The sequence below is a fragment of the Camelus ferus genome, chromosome 23, assembly GCF_009834535.1.
Source record: "Camelus ferus isolate YT-003-E chromosome 23, BCGSAC_Cfer_1.0, whole genome shotgun sequence".
NCBI lineage: Eukaryota > Metazoa > Chordata > Mammalia > Artiodactyla > Camelidae > Camelus > Camelus ferus.
In genome coordinates, this window is record NC_045718.1 from 26311746 (window position 1) to 26333653 (window position 21908).

At 33.2% G+C, this 21908-nt stretch overlaps 1 protein-coding gene across 9 annotated transcripts in view; it reads right to left on the reverse strand.

Moving 5' to 3' along the window:
• Positions 1–21908, reverse strand: part of CEP170 (centrosomal protein 170) — a 100259-nt gene that overhangs the window by 6703 nt on the left and 71648 nt on the right. For 4 of the 9 annotated variants that reach the window (XM_014559990.2, XM_032466519.1, XM_032466518.1 and 1 more), the window contains 4 exons: positions 15697–15931; positions 7413–7590; positions 5271–5441; positions 2199–2287 (listed from right to left, as the gene is read on the reverse strand). In XM_014559990.2, the coding sequence (XP_014415476.1) occupies positions 2199–2287; positions 5271–5441; positions 7413–7590; positions 15697–15931 (673 nt within the window). The remainder of the gene's footprint in view (positions 1–2198; positions 2288–5270; positions 5442–7412; positions 7591–15696; positions 15932–21908) is intronic. The other 5 variants (XM_032466521.1, XM_032466517.1, XM_032466520.1 and 2 more) reach the window with 3 other exon arrangements.

The following is a 21908-nucleotide window of genomic DNA, read 5'->3' on the forward strand; positions in this document are numbered from 1 at the left end:
TTCATTTCTCAAAATTTTTATACAAATGAACTCATAGTGTATTTACTCTCTTGCACCTTGGTCATTTCACTTAATGGTATCTTTATGTTTCCAAAAGAATATCAGTATGGACAATTAATTATAGCCAACAAACTGGATAACCTAGAGGAAATGGAACAAATTCTTAGAAACATATAACCTACCAGGACTGAATCAAGAAGAAACGGAAAATCTAAATAGACCAATTACTACTAAGGAGATTGAATCAGTAATTAAAAATCTCCTGATGAAGACAAGCCCAAGACAGATGGCTTGTTTGGTGAATTTTACCAAACATTTAAAGAAAAAATGCTTCCCAAAAGTTAAAGAGGAGAGAACACTCCCCAATTCATTTTATAAGGCCATCATTATTCTGATACCAAAACCAGAAAAGAACATTACTGGAAAAGAAAACTACAAGGTAATATCCCTGATGAATGCAGATGTAAAATTATCAATAAAGTACAAGCAAACCAAATTCAGCAGCACATTAAAAAATCATTCACCAGAGCAAGTAGATTTATCACTGGAGTGCAAGAATGGTTCAACACATGCAAAATCAATCAGTGTGATACATTATGTTAACAGAACGAAAGAAAAGAATCAAACGATCATCTCAATAGATGCAGATAAAGCATTTGACAAAATTCAACACCCACTCAGGATAAAAATTCTTAACGAATTAGGCATACAAGGAACATATCTCAACATAATGAAGTACATAACAAAGCCGCAGCTAACATCAATGGTGAAAGGTTGAATGCTTTTCCTCAGAAACTAAACAAGGATGCCTACTCTTCCTACTCCTATTTAAAGTAGTACTAGAAGCTCTAGACAGAACAATCAGGCAAGAAGAAGAAAGAAAAGGTATCATAATTGGAAAAGAAGAAGTTTCCAATTGCAGGCACATGATTTTATGTGTAAAAAATCCTAAAGAGTTAACCAAAAAATTGTTAGTTAATCAATGAATTCAATAAAGCTGAAGAATATGAAATTAACATACAAAAATCGGTAGCATTTCTATATAATAACAACAAATTTCCTGAAAAAGAAAGAAATTGATCCTATCTACAATAGCATCAAAAACAATACAAATATTTAGGAATAAATTTAACTAATAAGGAGGTGAAAGACCTCTACTCTGAAAACTACAGATATTGATGAAAGAAATCGAAGAAATAAATGGAAAGGTATCCTATGTTCACAGATTGGTAGAATTAATATTGTTAAAATGTCAATACTACCAAAACCATATATAGATCAATGCAATCCCTATCAAGATCCCAATGTTTATTTTTTAACAGAAGTTAAAGACAAACAAACAAACAAACAAACCCACTCCCCAGATTTAAAAGAAACCACAAAGGACATCAAATAGACAAAGAAATCCTAAGGAAAAAACTCCCTTCCTGATTTCAAACTATATTATAAAGCTATAGTCATCAAAACAGTGTCGTACTGGCATAAAAACAGACAAATAAACCAGTGGAACAGAATCAAGAGCCCAGAAATAAACCCAAGCATGTAAGAAGATCAACTAACATTTGACAAGAGAGCCAAGAATACTCAATGGACAAAAGACAGTTTTTTCAATATGGTGCTGGGATAACTGGATAATCACAAGTAAAAGAATGAAACTGGATCTTCATGTTCTACCAATCACAAAAATTAACTCAAAATGGCTTAAAGACTTAAATATGATACCTCCTTACTTAAATATAAGAAACCATGAAACTCCTAGAAGAAAAAATAGGAATAAAGCTCCTTGACATGGGTCTTGGATATGGAGTTTTTGGAGATGATACCTAAAGCATAAGCAATACAATAAAAAATAAACAAGTGAGCCTACATCAAACTAAAAAAGTTTCTGCAGAACAAGAAGAACTGTCAACAAAGTGAAAAGAGTAAATTCTTCTGATTATTAATAAAATTAATCTAAGTGACTATAGTTGTTAGCTCTCAATTATAATGGGGTTGATTATCTGGGGTATCTGTTCTCTTTTTGTCCCCTTCATGCTGTCTAGTTTATGGCTATAATATCTAAAAAGGGAAGAACATGCTAGTGGCAGCAGTAAGAGTCAGTACCACTGACTTCACTGGTTCCTAGCAACTGTCGTAGCAGGCTTGCAAAATATGGAACCGCTGATAATAGAAGCAAGGATGTCTGAGTAAAACAGTACCTGATCTTTCCAGCTGTTTTATCTATGGACTGTCTTATCTTCCTAGAGAACTGAAAGACAGATGACAGCAGCAGATTATCTCCCATGACCTGAAACATGCCAAAAAAAAGAGTAGACATTAAAATATTACAAATATATTGAATGACCACCAAGAACACTAGTCACAACTCACTATATAGAGGCATCTAGTATTTATTATAATTTTAATAAAAGACCAATGAAGAATATAATTAATCTGTAATTAAATTAAGAGAAATAAATATTAACAAAGGCATTTTTTTATTAAATAACTTGTCAAGTGTCCACAGTATTTGATCACATCACTTTCAAAAAATAATCCATATTATCTACTCTTCAATTACTATAATGATCCTGTTCCTTAAGCTTCTAGTTCAAATTATCATAAAAGGGAAAATAGAAGTCATCTAGAATACTAAATTTAATATCTGTTCTTTCACCAAATAATATGAACACAGAGATCAAGAAGATTACAATCCTTGTTCCGCACAGTGGAAGAGATCATTTTTAAAAATTTAATCAAAATAACAGTTTTTATGATAGAGGTTGGTACCAACCCAGTTGAACCTTATGAGCAAAACCAGGGGTTAGCAAACTTCTGTAAAGGGCCAGAGAGTGAAGATTTGGGACCATATGGTCTGTCACAACCACTCACGTCTCTCATTACAGTAATAGCAGCTGCAGATAATATGCAAACAAGGGGAATGCCTGTGTCGTAATAAACCTTTATTTACAAAACAGGTGGCATGCTGAATTTGGCCTGCATGTTGTAGTGTGCCAAAGGCTAAAGCATGAAAGGCACAGCTATTGTGGGATGCTAGATAAAGAACTGAACTTGGAGCTAAATGTGGATTCCCAAATCAGCTCCTTATGTTGTCAGAACTGCATCCAGAGTCTGTAAGAAAGTCCAGAAAATAAGATTTGGCCTTGGATGTTAAGGCTCTTTAAAAACCGGTAGGGAATATAAATCATAACATATAGGAAATCCTGCTAGATATTTTTATAAAAAACAATGTAAATAAGCGCTGAATTTTGTGATTCAATGCTGTACAAATTCTAATGAAAGGGATTAATTAAGGATGGTATTATGGAAAACTAAAACTTGAGTATGACAAGAATTTGAATTTAGTAGGGGGTAAAAGGAGAGTAGGTATGTGAAAAGCAACATAAAGACAATGAAAGCCTAAATAAGCATAATGGTATTTTGTGAGCCTTGAGGAAACAAGCCAAATAGGAGTAGATGACACAAACTAATAATGGAAGGAATGAGAAAGGGCAGGGTAGTCCAGGGTAGACTGTAACACAGAAAAGGCCAGCTCTCACTTCTACCACAAAAAGTAGAGTTCAGTAACACAATGTATTAAAACTTTTTCTCATAACAACCTTGAAATAACTGTCAATCTAAATGTTTTCATTCTCTTTAAAATTATAGGGAGAGGGTATAGCTCAAGTGGTAGAGCACATGCTTAGCATGCACAAGGTCCTGGGTTCAATCCTCAGTATCTCCATTGAAAAACTAACTAAATAAATAGACCTAATTACCTCCCCCCTGTAAAAAAAAAAAAGGTTAAAAAAATTAAATAAAATTATAAACTTCTATATGGTTTTATTGCATTTAGAGGAATTTACTTTCCTAGACCTCAGGACAGAGTAAGTATAAATTAGGTTAGAGAAAGGGTCCTTTTCCTGAAACCAAGAGCAAATTATCAACTTTCAGCACAGGACAGAGAAAGTGTGTTTTAAAGCCATCTAGCACATTGCCATCATGGCTCTGGAACTAGTTACATGCTTCTCCCGTAGGCAGACTTTTTCTACTCAGTACTACTGCAAACACACATACTCTTACATACTAACTTTTAGCTCCCATTACTTAAATCCAGAGATCCACAAATGTGGTCTTAGTAACATGGGAGATACACGGAGCAAACCTGACCCAACCTACAATTTTTAACTGTCAAGCTGAGTCAACCCACAGGTGTGTGATAAATAAATGCATACTACTCTAAGCCACTGAGATTTTTGTGGTTATGAAAAAATAGCTGACTCCTCTAGTCATATGGTTTCTTCCATCCCATTTCCCTACCCTCCTCCACCCAAGGTAAACAATATCCTGAATCCCATTCATCATTCCCTTGCTTTCCTTTTTATATAACTTGTTAGATCTACTTCTATCCTAAGTGTATGCATATATATATATAATATATACATTAAAATTTATGACAAATCACATTTTGAGAATGACTTTTCTCACCCAATGTTCTGTTGCTAAAATTCATCCACACTGTTTCCAAGTTTGGTTACTGTTCATAGACGCCCTTTTTGGGTGACTTCTGTTGTCAATGGAAAAGGGTATATACTAGCAGCAAAACTGTCAGATAATGGACTATGTTTATGTTCAACTTTAGGAAGCAATGTCAAACTGTTTGCCAAAGTGACTGCACCAATTTAACCTCAACCAGCAACAATAAGAAAGCTTATGTACCCACAATTTCTCCAACATCTAGGATTTTAAGACTTTTTAATTTGTTGACAATTGAATGAATATTAAAAAAAACTGCAGTCTTGAAATGTATTTCTTTGAACACTCGTGAGGTTGAACATTTCTTCATATTTTGCATGTCAGGTATTTTTGGTGAAATGCTGTACATGATTTTTGCAAATTTTTCTATTGGGCTGTTTTTGTCTTTTTAAATTGACTGTAGAAGTTCTGGTATATTCTGTATACTAATCCTTTGTTGCCTGTGTGTTTCACATAAGTCCTTTAATATAATGAAATTTATCAATCTTTTATTTAAAAGTCATAAATTTTTGTCTTTTAAGAAATCATTCTCCACTACAATGTTGAAAGATACATATATTTTACTAAAAAAATTAAAAGTTTTGCTTTCGCCCTTTAGGAACTAAATTCATTTGTATTTGATGTGATGTCAGCAAGAAACTCCATTCTACTCATAAAGACAAAGATCTTTTCCCCAGCCCTATATATTGAACAGTTCTCCTCCTTTTCCCACCAATGCTTCCCCTGCCATCTGTTAAAGTTTACGGTTTACTCACTTCATCCCTGCTCCAGGTTCTCCGCCTTGTAATTGTCAAGTGATCAGGAGGCTCTGTTGGTTGAGGTCTTGGATCATTAGACCGACAGTTGTTTCCTTCTGGAGTTTTAGAATGAACTAATGGAGGGATCTTTCTGAAGTTGAGGCTTTCATCAAAAACTCGATCAACTAACTAACAGGACAAAAGCAAATCTTATGAGAACAATTTGGAAAAGCACAGATATTGGCATTATAATTTTTATGATTAGACAGAAGTTATTCCACTTTCAAGTAGTAATAGAAGCATGTTATATCTTCAATAAACCAATTACTATTTCTTTTTATAACCACTTCAAAGGTGTCTGTTTCATAAAAGATGTTCATCTACATAGATTTTATTTTCAAAATCCAAAATATAGAATTATGTTAAATTTGTTTCTTCTATGGATAAGATTTCCCCAAAAGGAAAACAGATGATAAATAGAAAAAGCTGAGGCACGTAGATGGACAAGGAGTTCATTTTACTCACATTGCCTTACCAGGGTAAAATAATGTTTTTCTTTTAGTTTCCTATCTTGTTTTTTCCTTTTTGCCTCCCCAAATCCAGGTGCCAAATTTCTTCACAGATATATAAATTGCAAATAATAATTAAGTTTACAAAAAAATTTAATTTACAAAATAAGTATTTTGGTCTTAGATAAACTTTTAGCAATGCTGCAGAAATGACATATTCCAGTAAAAATGATATACTGCCATCTACAGTGCAAATCCTATACATACAATACAAAGTAACTCAGGTTTACTGAAGAGGGAATAAACTCTAGTACAATAATCGGAAATAAAACCAAAAGTAAAAATGAAAATCTACTCAATGAAATGTTTGAAAAATTTTACTGGGTCAGAGTGAATCATGTTAGGTAAAATTTAGTTAGACAGCTGAGAAAATAATATCTTCATTATTTAAAATGTACCAGAAGAATTGTGTATGTCTTGCCACCAAGAAGATCTTTTTGTTTTTCACCAATAAGAATGATTTGTATATACATGTACAATTGATCAATGTGGTAACAAAACTCTACACAGATTGATGAAACATCATTTACAAAATTAGACAACACATGAAGGGGGAAAAAAAAATGACCATTAAAGAACAAGATTATAAATGTGACAAAAAGCAACTGAAGAAAATATTATTAGCACAGTTTACCAGAATTAAATTTGTCAAAAAGGCTAGCCATTTGTGACTACTATTGAGAACATTATTTTATAAATTTAAGGAAGTAAAATGAATTATCAGTATTAGAGGCTGGCAAATTTTTTTTCTGTAAAGGGCTAGATCATAAATATTTTAGGCTTTGCAGCCATAGTCAACTACTCTATTCTGACATTGTAGGATAAAACAGCCAGATGATAATGAAACAAATCAGTATGGCTTTGTCCTAATAAAAGTATTTTCTTTCAAAATGCCAGTCTTTTGTTTATATCTCTGCACCAAATCAAGAGAGCCAACACGGCCAGAGTACTATTATTTTTATATTATATGTTAAAGGCACCTTCTGGAGCAATGTTATGCACATGGTGCCCCCTGGAGTTGGAGAGAAGGAGGCCCTGAGTTTGGAAGGGCAACAGTCTATATATGGTGACATTTCAGAGTTCACAAGAATGTTCGAAAACTGAATACATACATTTGAATATATGTGTATATGTATATTTCAACTTTTCGAAGTATCTTTGTGTACATATATATGTATGTGTATATTCATCAACAGAATTAATTTAAGTAGTAAAAACTTGAATTTTTCTCTTTGTTTGCTACTAGAGATAATTCCTAGTTAAGAAGCAATGAAAAATACCTTTTTACCTAGGATATTTTCATAGGCAAATTTTACAGAAACTTTATGCAATCATTTATCAAATTTTGGTTTGCTTTTCAGATACCATTTATCTTTACATTTTACAAAGGGCTTATTTTAAATAATTTTATAAGCTTCATGTTAATAGTAGATCAAATGTCAGCCTTTATGGTTTTGTTATAAAAACATAAAAGAAGTTTGTTAAAGCAAAGTTGGAAAACGCAGAGCTTCATGCAAACAGGAAGGGTGGACGTAACTAAAATAAACTAAGCAAAAAGCTAAAAGCAAAAGAAATAAAGAAAAGAAAGAACCTTATGCATTTCTCCATGAAGATCTCCTACCTCTTCTCTAGTGTCTATGGCAGAGCCAGGGGTGGTGGCAGCAGTGCTTACTGTGGTACTAGGGGCAGTGCCTGATGAAGTCACTGAATCTATCTCTCCTGCTACATCGTTGATTTCCCGAGCAATGAGAGCAAGATCTTGGCTGATCCTGGCAATAATTTTAGAAAAGAAGTTTAATCCTTTCAAATAACAGCTCGATAAACAATCATTCTGATAGAATTAGTTACATAAGTTGTCTATCTAGTTAAAGATTTGTACCCCAAACTTAAGATATTTGGAAATGCTATTAACTATTCTGATACTCAGTCTTAAAACTTTAATTCTAAAAGTTAATAAAACTAAACTCCACATAATCTACAAGTTGCCATTTTGAAAAATATATGTTAAACCACCTTGAAGTAGTGATATGTCTTTTAAAAATACACTGTTACTGACTAGTATTAACATATTATAAGAGTTCTTAAACTTGAGGGAGATGAACAGAATTCAAGGAGTCTGTGAACTTGAATGAGAAAAGCAGTTATAACTTTATTTTCACTAAGCTCTAATTGAAACTCAGCTTTTCTTCCAATTATAAATAAAATCAACAAACAACAGTGGTATTAGCGTACTGGTGATTTTTGTCAGCAAAAGAAATCACATTATAGTTGCTAGAGGTACCTCAAAACATTTAGTCATCACTACTTCAAGATTACTGCAGTCATTAAATCCATGGCAGTAACATTCCATTTAGTATGTTAACAAAAAATCCATGTATTAGTATATTCAAAACTACTTTGATAACCGTATTTCAATTTAATTGTATTTCTTTGTCATTCAAAGCATTTCACGTTTATGCATTTAGAAACATTCTTCTGAGAAGAGCTCCCTAATCTTCCCCAGATGGCCCAAGGTGTGTATGGTACCAGAGGTGAGGAACTCTGACACAGCATGGCACTCACTTCTTGCTACACACCACACTCATAATACACAGTGTGTCCTCTGAGGGTCACAGGGTAGAGGTAGCACTTGTGAGATAAAAATTATCTAACTGAATATGAACAAAGATACACTTTCAGAGAAAGTGACTGGCTTGCTCATGACCACACATCTTAAAAATAGCTAAGACAGGGCCAGATCCCAGGTTTAGAGTGCACTTCCATAAAGCCACATGAACTGAATTTGTATTTTCAGCCACATGAACTGAATAACCAAGTAACTGTTATCAGTGATAACTCAGAGTTTTCTAAGTTTTGCATGCACTGCACATGATCTCAATTTGGCTGCTTCCACAGGGAAGGTTTTGGAATGACAGAATACTCATAAAAGTATCTGTATAAGCTTCGGAACATTAAAATCCAAAGCACAAAGTAACGTTTTTTAACTTATGCAAAATGTGACCTTGAAAGACTTTCAAGGAATGCAGTAATTGCATAAAAACTTAACTACACATTTAAAAAGAGAAGTTAAGCTTATGGCCCAACAGAAGCAATCAGTAGTCAATTTCTTTTTATTTATCGATAAATATTTACCAATCTGGGTATTGTGTCAGGCGCTAAGGGCTGCAATGGTGAATAAGCAGAGTTCCTGGCCTCAGAGGCTTAGAATTCTATTCTAATACAATCAAATCAGTATTTACCATTACATTACAGTGGAAATCATTATAAAGAAGTTTTATATTCATCAACTCTAATTCTCACAACCACCTTGTAAGAGAGATACTAATCATCTTTTTTTTTAATAGATGAGCAGAATCTGCCTCAGGAGAGGTTATGCAACCATTTTTTGGTAAAGGTCACAAACAGTAAGTGGTGTAAACAGATCTTTCTACATGTCATGCTACATTTCACATCATTTCACATATAATTTCTAAAAACCTGTTAACTGTTAACGTAATTCTTTTGAGAAGAAGTTTAAACTGTTTCTTTAGATAAAATATTCAACTCCTGCAACTTCCTGAAGTAGTAACTAAGCTAGGATGAGAAACAGAATAACCAAGTTTGAAGAGATAAAAAACAGAAAAGCATTTACTTATCCAACAATCTATTTTCTCATCAAAGTTTTTTACGCAGACGTTTGTACATCGAAGCTTCTGATGTTTGTAGAAAGCAGTATGAATTAATTAAAAAGACATGAACAATAGCAATCTCAACATGTTATGTAGTAAAAATTGCATTAAAATGAACTCAATGTATATACCACGTATATTCAGTCAGTAGGGATCCAAAAACCCTGCTTTTAATTTGCTAAGTATGTTGTATAAACACTAAGTGTTTCATTGCATGGTAATTCCTATCTTAAAGTTGACTCAATAATATAGATCATTAATTTAAATCTGCATTGCTTAAAAATCTTAGCACCTACTAAAACCAGTATTAGGAATTCTAAAAGACACATAAAACTATCAAGAAAAAACCCAAAGTTATGAATATCTTCAAGTAGAAATAACAGATTTATGACTCAATAGAGAGTATGGGTCTATTCATATGGTTCTTAAAGCTAAGCTTACAGATTAATTCTGTAATATTTCTATATTACATTTATTGGAATATTTCATAATAATGTATTTCTTTACATCTCTTGTATTCTGTGCTTTTTCTTTGATCTCCAAGCTTACAACCCCTGTTCTTAGTCTCAGTCTCCACCTTTATCCAGTCTGCTGAAGGAGGATATTCTAAAATCAAACAAATCTTTTGTTTGGAGTTTTGCTTCCATCTGCTTCCTTTGCAATACTAAGAAAAATTCAAGCCTTCCAAATGGAAAAACTAATGGATAGTTTTCACAGTTAATTTCATTTTCTTTATTATAAAATATGGTTGGGATAACAGTCCTATCTATATTGGAAATACAGATTAAGTTCTATAACATCTGTGCTAGTTTTGTCTACCTCAGTGTCAGAACCAATAATCCAATTTTAAAAATTTTGTAGAAATACATATGCATTATTTCTAAAAAGGTGGGGTAACAAGGACATAATGAAGTTTATGACCTTCTCATGTAAACTATCTCATAATGTCCTTTCTTATTTAAATCAATCAAAGGTTATTTTTCATGAAGGGTGAAATACAGGGAAAATGTATTAATAACAGGATTTGGGCATACTGGAAGTTTAAAAGATATAAAATACTAGGCTTAAGAATATGCATCAAGTAAACTGAGCAGGTCACAAAGAAGCAATGGTAAGAAGGTAACTTTGAAGGTCTTGGCAAATTGTTGTGGTAAACAAACGGTATTTCCTAAATGAATACGAAAAGTTAAAGAAAAAACAAACACCACCACTCCACCAGACACAAAGTCTGCAAGTTAAGACAAGAAGGCTGAAAGTCACCTGGCAGGAAAGCACTGCCCTTATCCAAGGAGCAGGGTTTGAGGCAGCCAAAGTACATGCAAAGAGGCAGTATAAGGTACCCTGGGGTCAAAGAATATGAGGAAGGCATGATAAAGTCCTAGGAAATGGGGAAGAACTTTACAGAAACTGAAGAACAACTGTCATTTGAGCTTTGTGGGCAGATGCTTTGTGTCTACTCTTGCTATTTGGATCTGGTCTAGCCAACAGAATTAAAGAAACAGGCTGGACCTAGACTTCAGTTACTTTGAACCAATAAAGCAGGTCTTAAAACTGACTGAATAGATGTACTTTATTTCTTGATAAAGTAAATTTTACCTCTATAGCCTTTTCTCCAAAACAAAAAATACTTCAGTATTATCAAAGTTCACTCCCACAAACATCCCCAAATAGAGTACATCCTTTAATTGTACTGCGAAGATTTTTTTGCTTTAAAATAGATCACTATGCATAGATGTTTCATTACATTACTTTACAGACTACAAGGAAACCCACACAACTTAATTCTGGCCACTAAATTAAACTGGCTCTTACCAAAAAAAAAAAAAAAAAAAGAAAAAAGCTTTTAATAATGTATTAAAATTATAAGTAATTTGGTTTTTCACACATTCATAATTTTTTTTTGCAAATATTATTTAGGCTTGAAAAATGTAAACCATAGTTTTATTTTTAAATTTTAAAAAATATATTTGATCAGTATTCTTATTTGAATTTCACTAACAAGAATACTACATGTAAAAGATTTAGTAATAATAAAAGCTTTTTCCTCTTGACATGAATTGTAAGATGATTTTACTTTGGGGTCAATCAAATCAGCGAGTAGGACTGATTAGGTGGGTGTTTTATGACACATCTAGCTAACGATCACGTTAATATTAAAAAAAAATCAGACCACTTATATATCAGTGTTATTCTTCTCAGGACAAAAGAGCATTGTGTTTGGATTGAAAATTTGAACAAAGCCTTGGCTGAGATTCTTAAGGTTCCCATTTGTATAGGGTAAGCCTATAGAGTATTTTGTAAATTGTAAGAATAAAACATTGACTCTGAAATTCCTATTATATCTGGAGTCTCACAAATTTAAACTATGAGATGTACAGAAAACTGAAAACTCACAATTAAATTCTAAACGTCATCATATTTGAGTATACACACACATCACACTGGTTTCTCTGCACCCCTCCTTAAATATATCTAACATTTATTGGTAACATTTACTGTATGTCAAGCATGAGGTTATGTACATGTATCTATCTGTCAACTCTCTCAAGCTGGTGCTATTATGATGTCCATTTTATACATGAGATCGCTAGAGCTCAGTTATTTAACTTGTCCAGGGTCACACAGACTTTGTGGTAGAGTTGGGTTTTAATCTAGAAGACCTGATCCTGGAGTCCAAGATTGTGGCCATTCAGCCATGCATCCTTGTAATTCAGGTTATCCCTCCGAGTTCAGTAGTACGCTCAGTTCACTCAGCATTCCCTGGCAATATCACCTACGAACACAGCTTTGAGTGTTTTCTCTTTGCGTGACTTCCAAAACAACGATTCTAGCTCTCATTGGCTTCCTGTGTTGCAGAGCCATCATTCAACTGTCTGCTAGGCTGTTCTATAAGTACCTTTAAGTCAGCATCTCCAAAATACAGCTTGTCCTCGTCGACTTTCATCTTCTTACTCTTACCAATATCCATCTGAACAACCATGGAATCCTTTTAAATTCTGCTTTACCTTCTGGCAATCATCAAACGTTGTCAACTGTTAAACTTATATCTCCGTTTGTACCCTAACTAACACCATCCTATCTCAGGTCCCCAACACTTTGCACATTAAGTTTTAAAACAGATCACTAATTTACCTCGAGGCTCTCTTCTCTCTCAAATGATTCTACAAAATGTCTTTCACAGTTACCTTCATTAAATACAGACCTGAAGGTACCTTCCTTTTCAAAAACCTTCAAGGTTCAATACACATAAAATATTATGCACACTTCTTAGCTGGCATTCAAAGTTTCCTATATTTAGCTGGCTTTATACCAACTTCAGTTTGGTCATCCATTAACTACATACCTTCACATCTTATACTTGGGCAAACTTCATTCGTTTTAAAACCTCTGTTATCACTCTGCCTGGTATCAGCTACACACACCTTTGCTTCCTTCCTTTGACTCTGAACTCTCTGAGGATATCCATATCTAAGCCATTTTTACAGTTCACTCAGGCTAAATACTACATTCTGCTCATAGGAGTTGCTTATGAAGTCTTTGTTGACTGGGTGGGGATCACATGCATATACACAATAAAGAACTTATGCACACTAAAATTTGATCCAGAACAGAACTGTAGAGGTGTAAAGGTGTAAGAGGATGCCACCTTTGCAAATAAGACCTTCAATCAATATTAGGATAAAATATGGTATTGCCTTAATCATTTTAATCCTCTCCTGTGACACATCTATAACGAACTGGTTGTTAAGCCTTGAAATAAAATGATTGTTAACTGGAACTCTCTCCTAAAAAATTTAATGTTACAATGGTATGTGTAATAATGAATCTAAAATCCTGAAATATCTTTAAGTTTCTTCTGATTCAGATGAGAATTATATAATCTTTCAGTATAATTTTTAGGTTAAATGTACTGTATTTGGTAATATGTAAAGGTGGTATTGTACCTTTGTTTACTCTAAAAGTCATAAAGGTATATGCTAACAAATTCTTAGGGGAAGGAAATCTGTATCTCTGCTATAACAGACAAACTGAGATAGGACGTGTACCAAGGGTACCTGGAAAAGTTTCCTCTTCAAATTGAAAGACTAAATATATTATATTTTGCTTACACACTTGATATTTCAGACAGATTTTATTTCTGTGCTTTAAGTTGAAATACAGGTAAATGATTACTATAGACAGATTTACAAAGTGCTGGTTATGTAATACAACTCTAAAATCTAAACAGAAAAGAATATGATAAAACATTTTGTAATAAAATCACTTTTTGCTTTTCAAATAAAAGTATCTTTACCTATTACTCTTCAAAAAATAATTGCTCTCAACATGTGAGTTTTCTTAAGTGAAAGTGGTAGCCAATTTAAAGAAATATGATTACACGTTTCTCACATTCTATTTGGTTTCAAGTTCATAGTTATTTGAAAATAAATTTCCTCATGTTAAGCAAACTTACTGTCCTAGAAGGACATTAAATATCAACAGTAACTTTCTTTCCTTCCATACTTTTTATCCTCCCCTCTGTCTTTTTAAAAATTTCTTAATAAGCAATAACAAAAAAAACCCTTTCTTTTGCTTTGAGATATATGGCTGAAACAAGTACCTTGAAAAATTAAAATCCCAAAGGCAAGTTTTATTAGCACAATTCTGGAGGAAAAAGGCATAAAATCATTAGAGGTTAAATGGCCTAGCCTTAGCACGTTACTATAGATAATAAAATACATGTAGACAAGGGTAAGGAAATGTACATACTAACACAACAGAACCAGGTGAAAATATAATAAATAGTGCCTATTCACTTTCCCCTTTGTATCATAGTTCTTTTCTGTTTAGGGGAAGGGAAGTGGGTTTGGCCCAGGAGAAGGTGTTCAGTGCTCTAGTTTGGAGTAGAGAGCTTGAGAGGAGAAAGCTAAGAAAAAGCAGAACACTCCACAGTTCCCTCGGGTACCTGTTGAGTTTATACAGCAGGACTTCTTCACGGGAAGGGAAAAAGTGATGGGGCTGCCAGCTGAAGAAAAAGTGTAGTGTCAAGGTTCTCTCGCTTACAGGAATTTTGTGGGCCCTTACTAATTCATGGATCCCAGAGCACATATATGCCCTTACTCTAACTAGAACTGGCTTACAATGCTTCAATAATTGTTGTCACAAAACTGCTTATTTATATGGTAAAACAAAAATGTTTCAGCAGCACAAGGTGATTAGAAGGGTATGTTCTCTAAGAACTGAAAGCAATTAAAAGCAATCACAAGTGACTAGTCATTAAAGACAAAAAAGCCCTAAACATTACATTAAACTAATGAGCCTGAAAAAAAAAATCACAGAAGGCCATAAAGTAAAGAAAAAATAAAAGAGAGAAACACTACTAAATCATTATAAAAGTTTTTTTAAAGAAAAAGCTTTTATGGACTATTATATGTAAATTAAAAATGTCAAGTGTAAAACTTGAAGATCAGCGTTTTCAACTAAAGGCAGAAATAATTTTGGCATGTATGAAGTGAAAATATTTAGGGTAAAATGTGGCATGTTCAGCAAAATTTAATACCTTACAAACTTCAAAAAAAAAACACCTCATATTTTTACCATTATAGCATCTGTTTGAGTAGAGCCACTCTTTCATGTTCAACTACAATGTTACCAATTAAAAATCACATCTGCAAGCATGAATTTTACTTTTTATTATGGAATCTTAAGGTTATTATAAACATTAACGATTTAATATTCAAAATAATCTTTTCATTTAATTGTTAAAGGGTTGCCCTAACTGTACCTAATGAACTCATAACAGTGTGAGTAATAATCTGCCTACTGTAATTATCCCCAGAGAACATTAGCAACATCCCTCTAACAAGTACACTATTGCCTCTTTGGAAGTTAAACAGAAAGTAATGAAAAATTTAGCTGCACAATGACAATTCTCAATTATGTGGAGCTGATACTTCAAAAATTATATTAACTCATCCGCATCTCTAATAGAAATAAGAAAGGGAGTTACCAAAATAAATTAATTCTACAATACGTAGCAGTACTGGCATTAAAAATACAAAATGAAAAAAAAATGGGTGAAGAGTAATACTACTGACAAAACTAAGTACATAGTTATCTGTGGGTTTCATTTCTTGACTAGTACAGATCAAGTAAAACCTAAACTTGCTACCAGTTGAAATGCTGACAGATAACTTCAACTCATAGAGAGAGCCCATTAAAACCAACCTGGCTATTTCTTCTCGATGAGCAGTCCAGTCCCGGATGTAGTCTTCCTGTTCCTTTATCCGGTGCTTGAACGAAGAACTAGTAGGCATCGCTGACCCAGAGCTCTGAAGTCGAGTCGTTTTCAGGGCTGGAGAAGTACGTAGACGGGTATGTTTAGGGGAATTACGGTTTGATCCAAATTCATCTTCTGAGGTGGAAGCATAATCAGTAGGAAAGCGCCTCCATCTTGAATTTACTAAATTAGTTTAATTATTAAAAAAAGAATTATTATGTTATCTTTTAAAAGAGATAAAATAAAAATCATGATTTCAAAAACACCATGAGAACACACACAGCACAATTTCCAATAACTGACATACAAATACCTCACAAAAACTGTAAGTCTACGACTCCTTAAAGATAGAAACGTTATACTTTGGTGAATTAAAAACAATGAGTAATTAAAAACAATCGAAAGACTGTGTTTTCTGTAGTATGGTGAGTAAACATTCAGATGAAAAATTCACTAATGACAAACAGCTAAGCAAGCTCTATTCATAGATGTTTAACTTGGGTACTATTTAATTGCAAATATTTCTCATTTAAGTGAAGATATGGATTTTTTAATGACAGCAACAACAGAAAAAAAAAAAAAAGGGAAAAGATTTCCTCATGCCACGCAGACTTTCAACATGGAGATGGTAAAAACCCTCTTTTCCCAACATACAAATGTGCATAATTCCTGCTGTGGAAATTATGCTGTCATGGCAGAAAAAAAACATTACCTCTGTCATTCAACATCCTGTTATGCTATGATTGGAAAAAATCTTTTTACATGGTAAAAACACAACAAAGCATCTTCAGTACAACTCTGCTGCTGTGACACTGAAAGCATACGGTGAAAATAGACAATGGCAATAAAACCTACAAGGAGCGAAAATCTACAACCTACTCTCACAACCATTGACATTCACAGCACAGGAGATACTGACAATAGTCACATTAAAGAAAGTGGCAATCACTTTCTTACTTAAGGTTAGTAAAGACTTAAAAAATGGTTTTGCCGACACATTTGAAAATCCGAAGACAAATTAATGCAGACAGTTCACTGCTATTGTTAATATAAGAATCAAACATACAAATAAAAGTGTGAAGCATAAAGAAGTAACAAACAGGGAGATAAATGGCTAATTCAAGGTAAAATTCACAAGGGCAGGAACTATGTCTGTTTAATCCACTAACATGTACCTAGCACTTAGCAGAGTGTCTGGCTAACAAGTGTTTAATGAATATTTTTGAATAAATGTATTGATTTCTGGAAACTGACCATTTGCTTTTCTCAAATTAGAAAAACCTAGTAAAAAGCATGAGATGTTTCTGGTGGCTAAAGTGATAAAACCTTAGCTCCTGCTATAATTCCAACTGCTGTTAATATTACAAGGGTTTTCTTTATATCTTTTTCTCTTTTTTAAAACAGAAACTGACCAGAGGCTATACAGGTTGGTGAAGGTAGAATTCCTTCATCCTACTCCATTAGAATTTTATGCCTTTCCTGTCTTTTCCTCCCCAAACTACATTTTTACCTGGGGCTCTGTAAGGCTGAGTTGGCTTGCAAATATAATTAATATACATTGCCTCCCAGAGTTGCCTTAAGGACAGAGAAATCTGTAATTATAACTACACCATAAATCAGAGCCTATCCATTTGTCTGGATTCAAACTCCTATTCGAGAGAACGAAGACATGCAGAAACTTCATGGCTTTCTGTAAACGTGTATGCATATACATATATGTAATTAATCACAAAGATTTTTGAAGGGAGTATTAAGTATAATTTCTGATTTTAACATTATAATTCACTAACATAAATGATACTTTTACCACGGAAATTTACTCATTTCTTGACATTTTGAAAATGCCTATAAATTAAACTGACCCTGAGACTTGAAAACAATTTTGGTAAAAGTTAAGGAATGAGTGCAAAGAGGGTTTACAAAAAAACAGAAATATAGCAAGGCAATTAGAAATATGGCAAACAAATCTCTACTTTTTAATAAAGGCATTTCATTAAATGCTAAATTTTTTTTTACTCTGCTGCTCTAGAATATAATTTATAAAAGGAAATTCATACATTAAAAAATTTTGTTAGATTAAATTTCCTGTTTTTTGATTTGGAAACTATGGCAACCACATCTTTAACTGAAAATTCTTTGGAGAAAAGATAAAACCACTAACAAAGTTTTAATAAATTGAAGAAGATATGAAAACATAAGCAGGTATTATGGAACTAAGGTAGTTAGTGTAGAGGTAATTCAGAGAGGATGGCATCAATGGCTAATACATTTCATGAGTGGTACATGACAGCAGAATGAGAACATGAGAACCAAGTGCTAAATGTCAGGTGACAATATGTAAGTTGATCCATATTAGAATTTAATTTTAACAGTCTGGGTCTCGAGGTCAGAAAATCACTATACTTGGGAGAAAAGAATAAAAGAAAAACTTCTTTTCCAAATGAAATTCATAAATTTTCTATCTATTTTTATAGGTCTGTCTAGAATCCACTAATAGTGAAGTTTCTAATAATAACTTTAAAAGAAAAACAATCAAAACAATAAAGTGTATTTTAAAGACTAAAATGGAACATTTTTAGGTTTTTTTCTCCTAAAACTGAGGGCAAAATGAGAGAAAACAAGTTGGACATAGCAGGGACATGAAAATACGATTAATAAGTCTTCAAATAATTAAAAGTTATATTTACTAGTGGAAAACATATCATACATGGTGTGTTATACAGCAAAGCTCAAGTTACTTCTGGACAAAACTCAGCTTGTGTAACAGTAGAGAGTAGAGCTGACAAATGAAATGATGACTATTGGTGAAACAGGGACTGGAAAAAGGAGACCGAGACCTCTGACCTGTTGTTTTTCGAAGAATTCCTCTCAATAACTTTGCTTTCTCAATCTCTGATTCCAAACTATAGCAGCTACACATTTTATCTGAAGAAAAATCCCTATAATCTGCTAGCTATTGCAGAGGAAACTTCAAGTTAAAATGTTTTTAACTTTCCCCAATGCCTACCTATTTCATAGAATTTTAGAATATAATGACATTAGACAGTCTAAATTCTTCAATTTACAGATAAGAAACAGGCCCAGAAAGGTCTTGCTTTGCTTAAATCAAAATTTAAGCCAAGTCTGACTCCCAGAGTGCAAAACTCATTCCAAGTGCTTTACAATTAAATAAATCTTTTACTTTTTTTTAACATTCGAAGTTAAGACTAATTTTTAAAAAAGATATCCTCAGTCTCTCATAGAATGATCATTTTTGCAATTTCTAACAGTGCTGAAAAAATTTTTCCTTTTTCTTGAATTTTATTATGCTTAGGTAAAATCATTTACCTAAATGTAATTTTATATAATTAAGCTTATTTGATTTATTGGTACTAATAAGGCATTTCAGATAAACCATTAAACTGAAATTTTGTTTTGAAGGTATTTGAAACGCCAGTCTCAAAGAGGCATCTTGGGTTGATGAAGTGCTGAATAGCATATATAATAAACTAAGAAAAAGTTCTAAGATGGGCTTACAGAGTTTTGTAGTTAATCTGAAAATTATTTTAGTTACATTCATTATAAAACTCTTGAGTTACAAAATTATGCAACACTCCCTCTTGTGGAAGAAATAAACTACTGTATTCACTATGAAAACATACTATTCATAGTGTCTAGATAATTTAAAAAGGGAAAAAGAGTTATTAGGATCATTTATAACTGCTCTGGATTTCTTTTGCTGTTAACCAAAATTTTGTTGACATTAAAACACATTCACGTCTACAAATGTAACAAGTACATTTCAGAAAACAAACATTGCATCTTCATACTTATATCAGAATATTTTTGTGGGAAATTAAGCTGCAAACATGTTGTACATGTATATTTATGAGCATGCAGCAGTAAGATCATTTAGGGGAAAAAACACCTGACAGTTTTCTGTACTGGTCTTTGACCTGGAAGAAGAAAACAACTCAAACTATGTGTGCCCAACATTTAATTCCTGCCATCTACAAATTTTGAGGATTAGAATAAAAATGGGAAAGCAAACAGTCTAAAAATATTTTAAGAATGTTAACATGATTTAAAAATTTTTTTTAGAATGTATACTTAAAACATAATGAAAATCAACTGCTTTATTTTGATAATTCAGGGTACTTAGTTTTAAGTATATTTTATGAAAATAAATCTGGGTATTTTAATATAACTTCATATTGTAGGATCACTGAAGAAATTTTGAGAGGGGGACCAAACTCCTGAAAGCAAGTTGTGTCAGAATTAAAGAGGCATAAAAGAACCCTTACTCTAAATTTTGCTAAATCAGATTTCCATTCTTCTATTTTTATCATATATATTTCTTTGAAAAAAATTTCAACATAGCCTAAAATACAGAATTTGAAGCACTGCAGAATTATTTTTACATATGACAATTTGGACAATATCACAGGCTCTAAGTTCAGATATTTCTAAGATGTTTTACAGTGTGCATAGCAACACTGACCCTCAGTACAGTTTCACATTCTTTTAAATCATATTTCAAAAGCTAAGAATTTTTATTTTCTTCTTCTAGTCAAGAAATTATAATTATATTGAGTAGAATTGTCATAATGTCACTTCAATTAGGAAAATCAAAAAAAGTATTTTTTTTTACTACCTACCCCATGTAACCATTTTAGTATGTTACCACTGACAGAAAGATCCTGGTCACCGTCTTAGATAGGATAGAAAACAGTAAATGGGCATCTTAAGAGAATCTGAATGTATAATCCTGAATCGCAATGTGGCTTTAGGCTCAATAAGGTGAAATACAGAACAGGAACTTGGTGAAACATCAGAATTACAAAGAGTATAGTGAACAACACCAAAATCTTTACATCAAGTATTGGCCTTGCATGTACTCCTGATAATAATCCAGTAGAGTCTAGCTGCCCTCTGGAAGCCTGCACACACTACCTACTTGTGTACAGACTATTTCTCACAGTTAGACTAGTTGTGGTAAAAAAAAAAAAAAAAAAAAAAAAAAAACAGGCTGGGAATTAAAAGTGTTGGATTCTCATCCTATCCCTGCCATCATCTATGTGACCAGGGCAGGTTATTCCATCTCTTGGCCTTAGCTCCCTAAACTGAATAACCCTTCTATTAAATTCTGTGACTTAATTATTTAATATACTGCTATTTAGTATGAAGAAAGCTAAAATCACATACCTTAATTTGCCCTAGGAAATTTCATTAAGCAATTCAAGGTACTTTTTGGACATAGAAATCTGCATGTCTATTAAATTCTATATTCAAAGAAGCAGAAAACAAAATGCATCTGTAAAGAGATGTATATATATACATATATATAGCATCTTACAGCTGTTTCTTAGACTTGCTGAAATATCGTATTTGGTTTGCATCTCAAATAAGGCCCTCGTGTCAAACATTGAGGAACAAAACGAGATCACTCAAGTATTAAGAGCTAGACAACTAGTACAGAAGGAGGAGTTACCAAGAGTGCCACGCTACATGGTAACACACAACTTACGTTAAGACAAGAGAACAGAAACGTTTTTAATGTACTTAAATAGACACGAGGTGAGAAAACAAGCAATGTGGCAGAAGAAATTTGATCAGAGTACACATCACAGAATGTAGCACAAAGGAAATGTGAGCGGAAGAGGCAGAGCCATAAGGAACAATAGATAACACTGGGTAGACTTAAATCAAAAGACAGTAGTTTTAAAATACTTGGCGACAAGTCCCTGAACTGCCAAACACAGCTTGAAGTATAGAAAGGAGGAGGACAGGAGTAATATGGAAAATGTCACGTATTCTTTCAGAATCATGACTGTATGTTATCGATCCTCAGCCTCCATCCATTCCTACCACAGAAATGATCATCATCACTATACCCACAGACCAGGAGAGAGATGGAAATGTGAATGGAGTGGAGAGAAGCAGCAGTGAAGAGGAACAAACAGTGAAAAAAATAACATGTGCCAAGTACCACTAATTTTGGGTCCTGTGGGCTATACTGTGATAGAAGTAAGAATTTAAAAAAGATGGCATACCAACTTCCCCTTCACTCTTCACTCAAGACTAAGGGCTCACTTGATGACTGACAAAAATGAATCTTTGAGTCTTAACAGCTAGTTTCCCCTCGCCTGGCCTTTGCAGCCACACCCACATATGAGGCTGA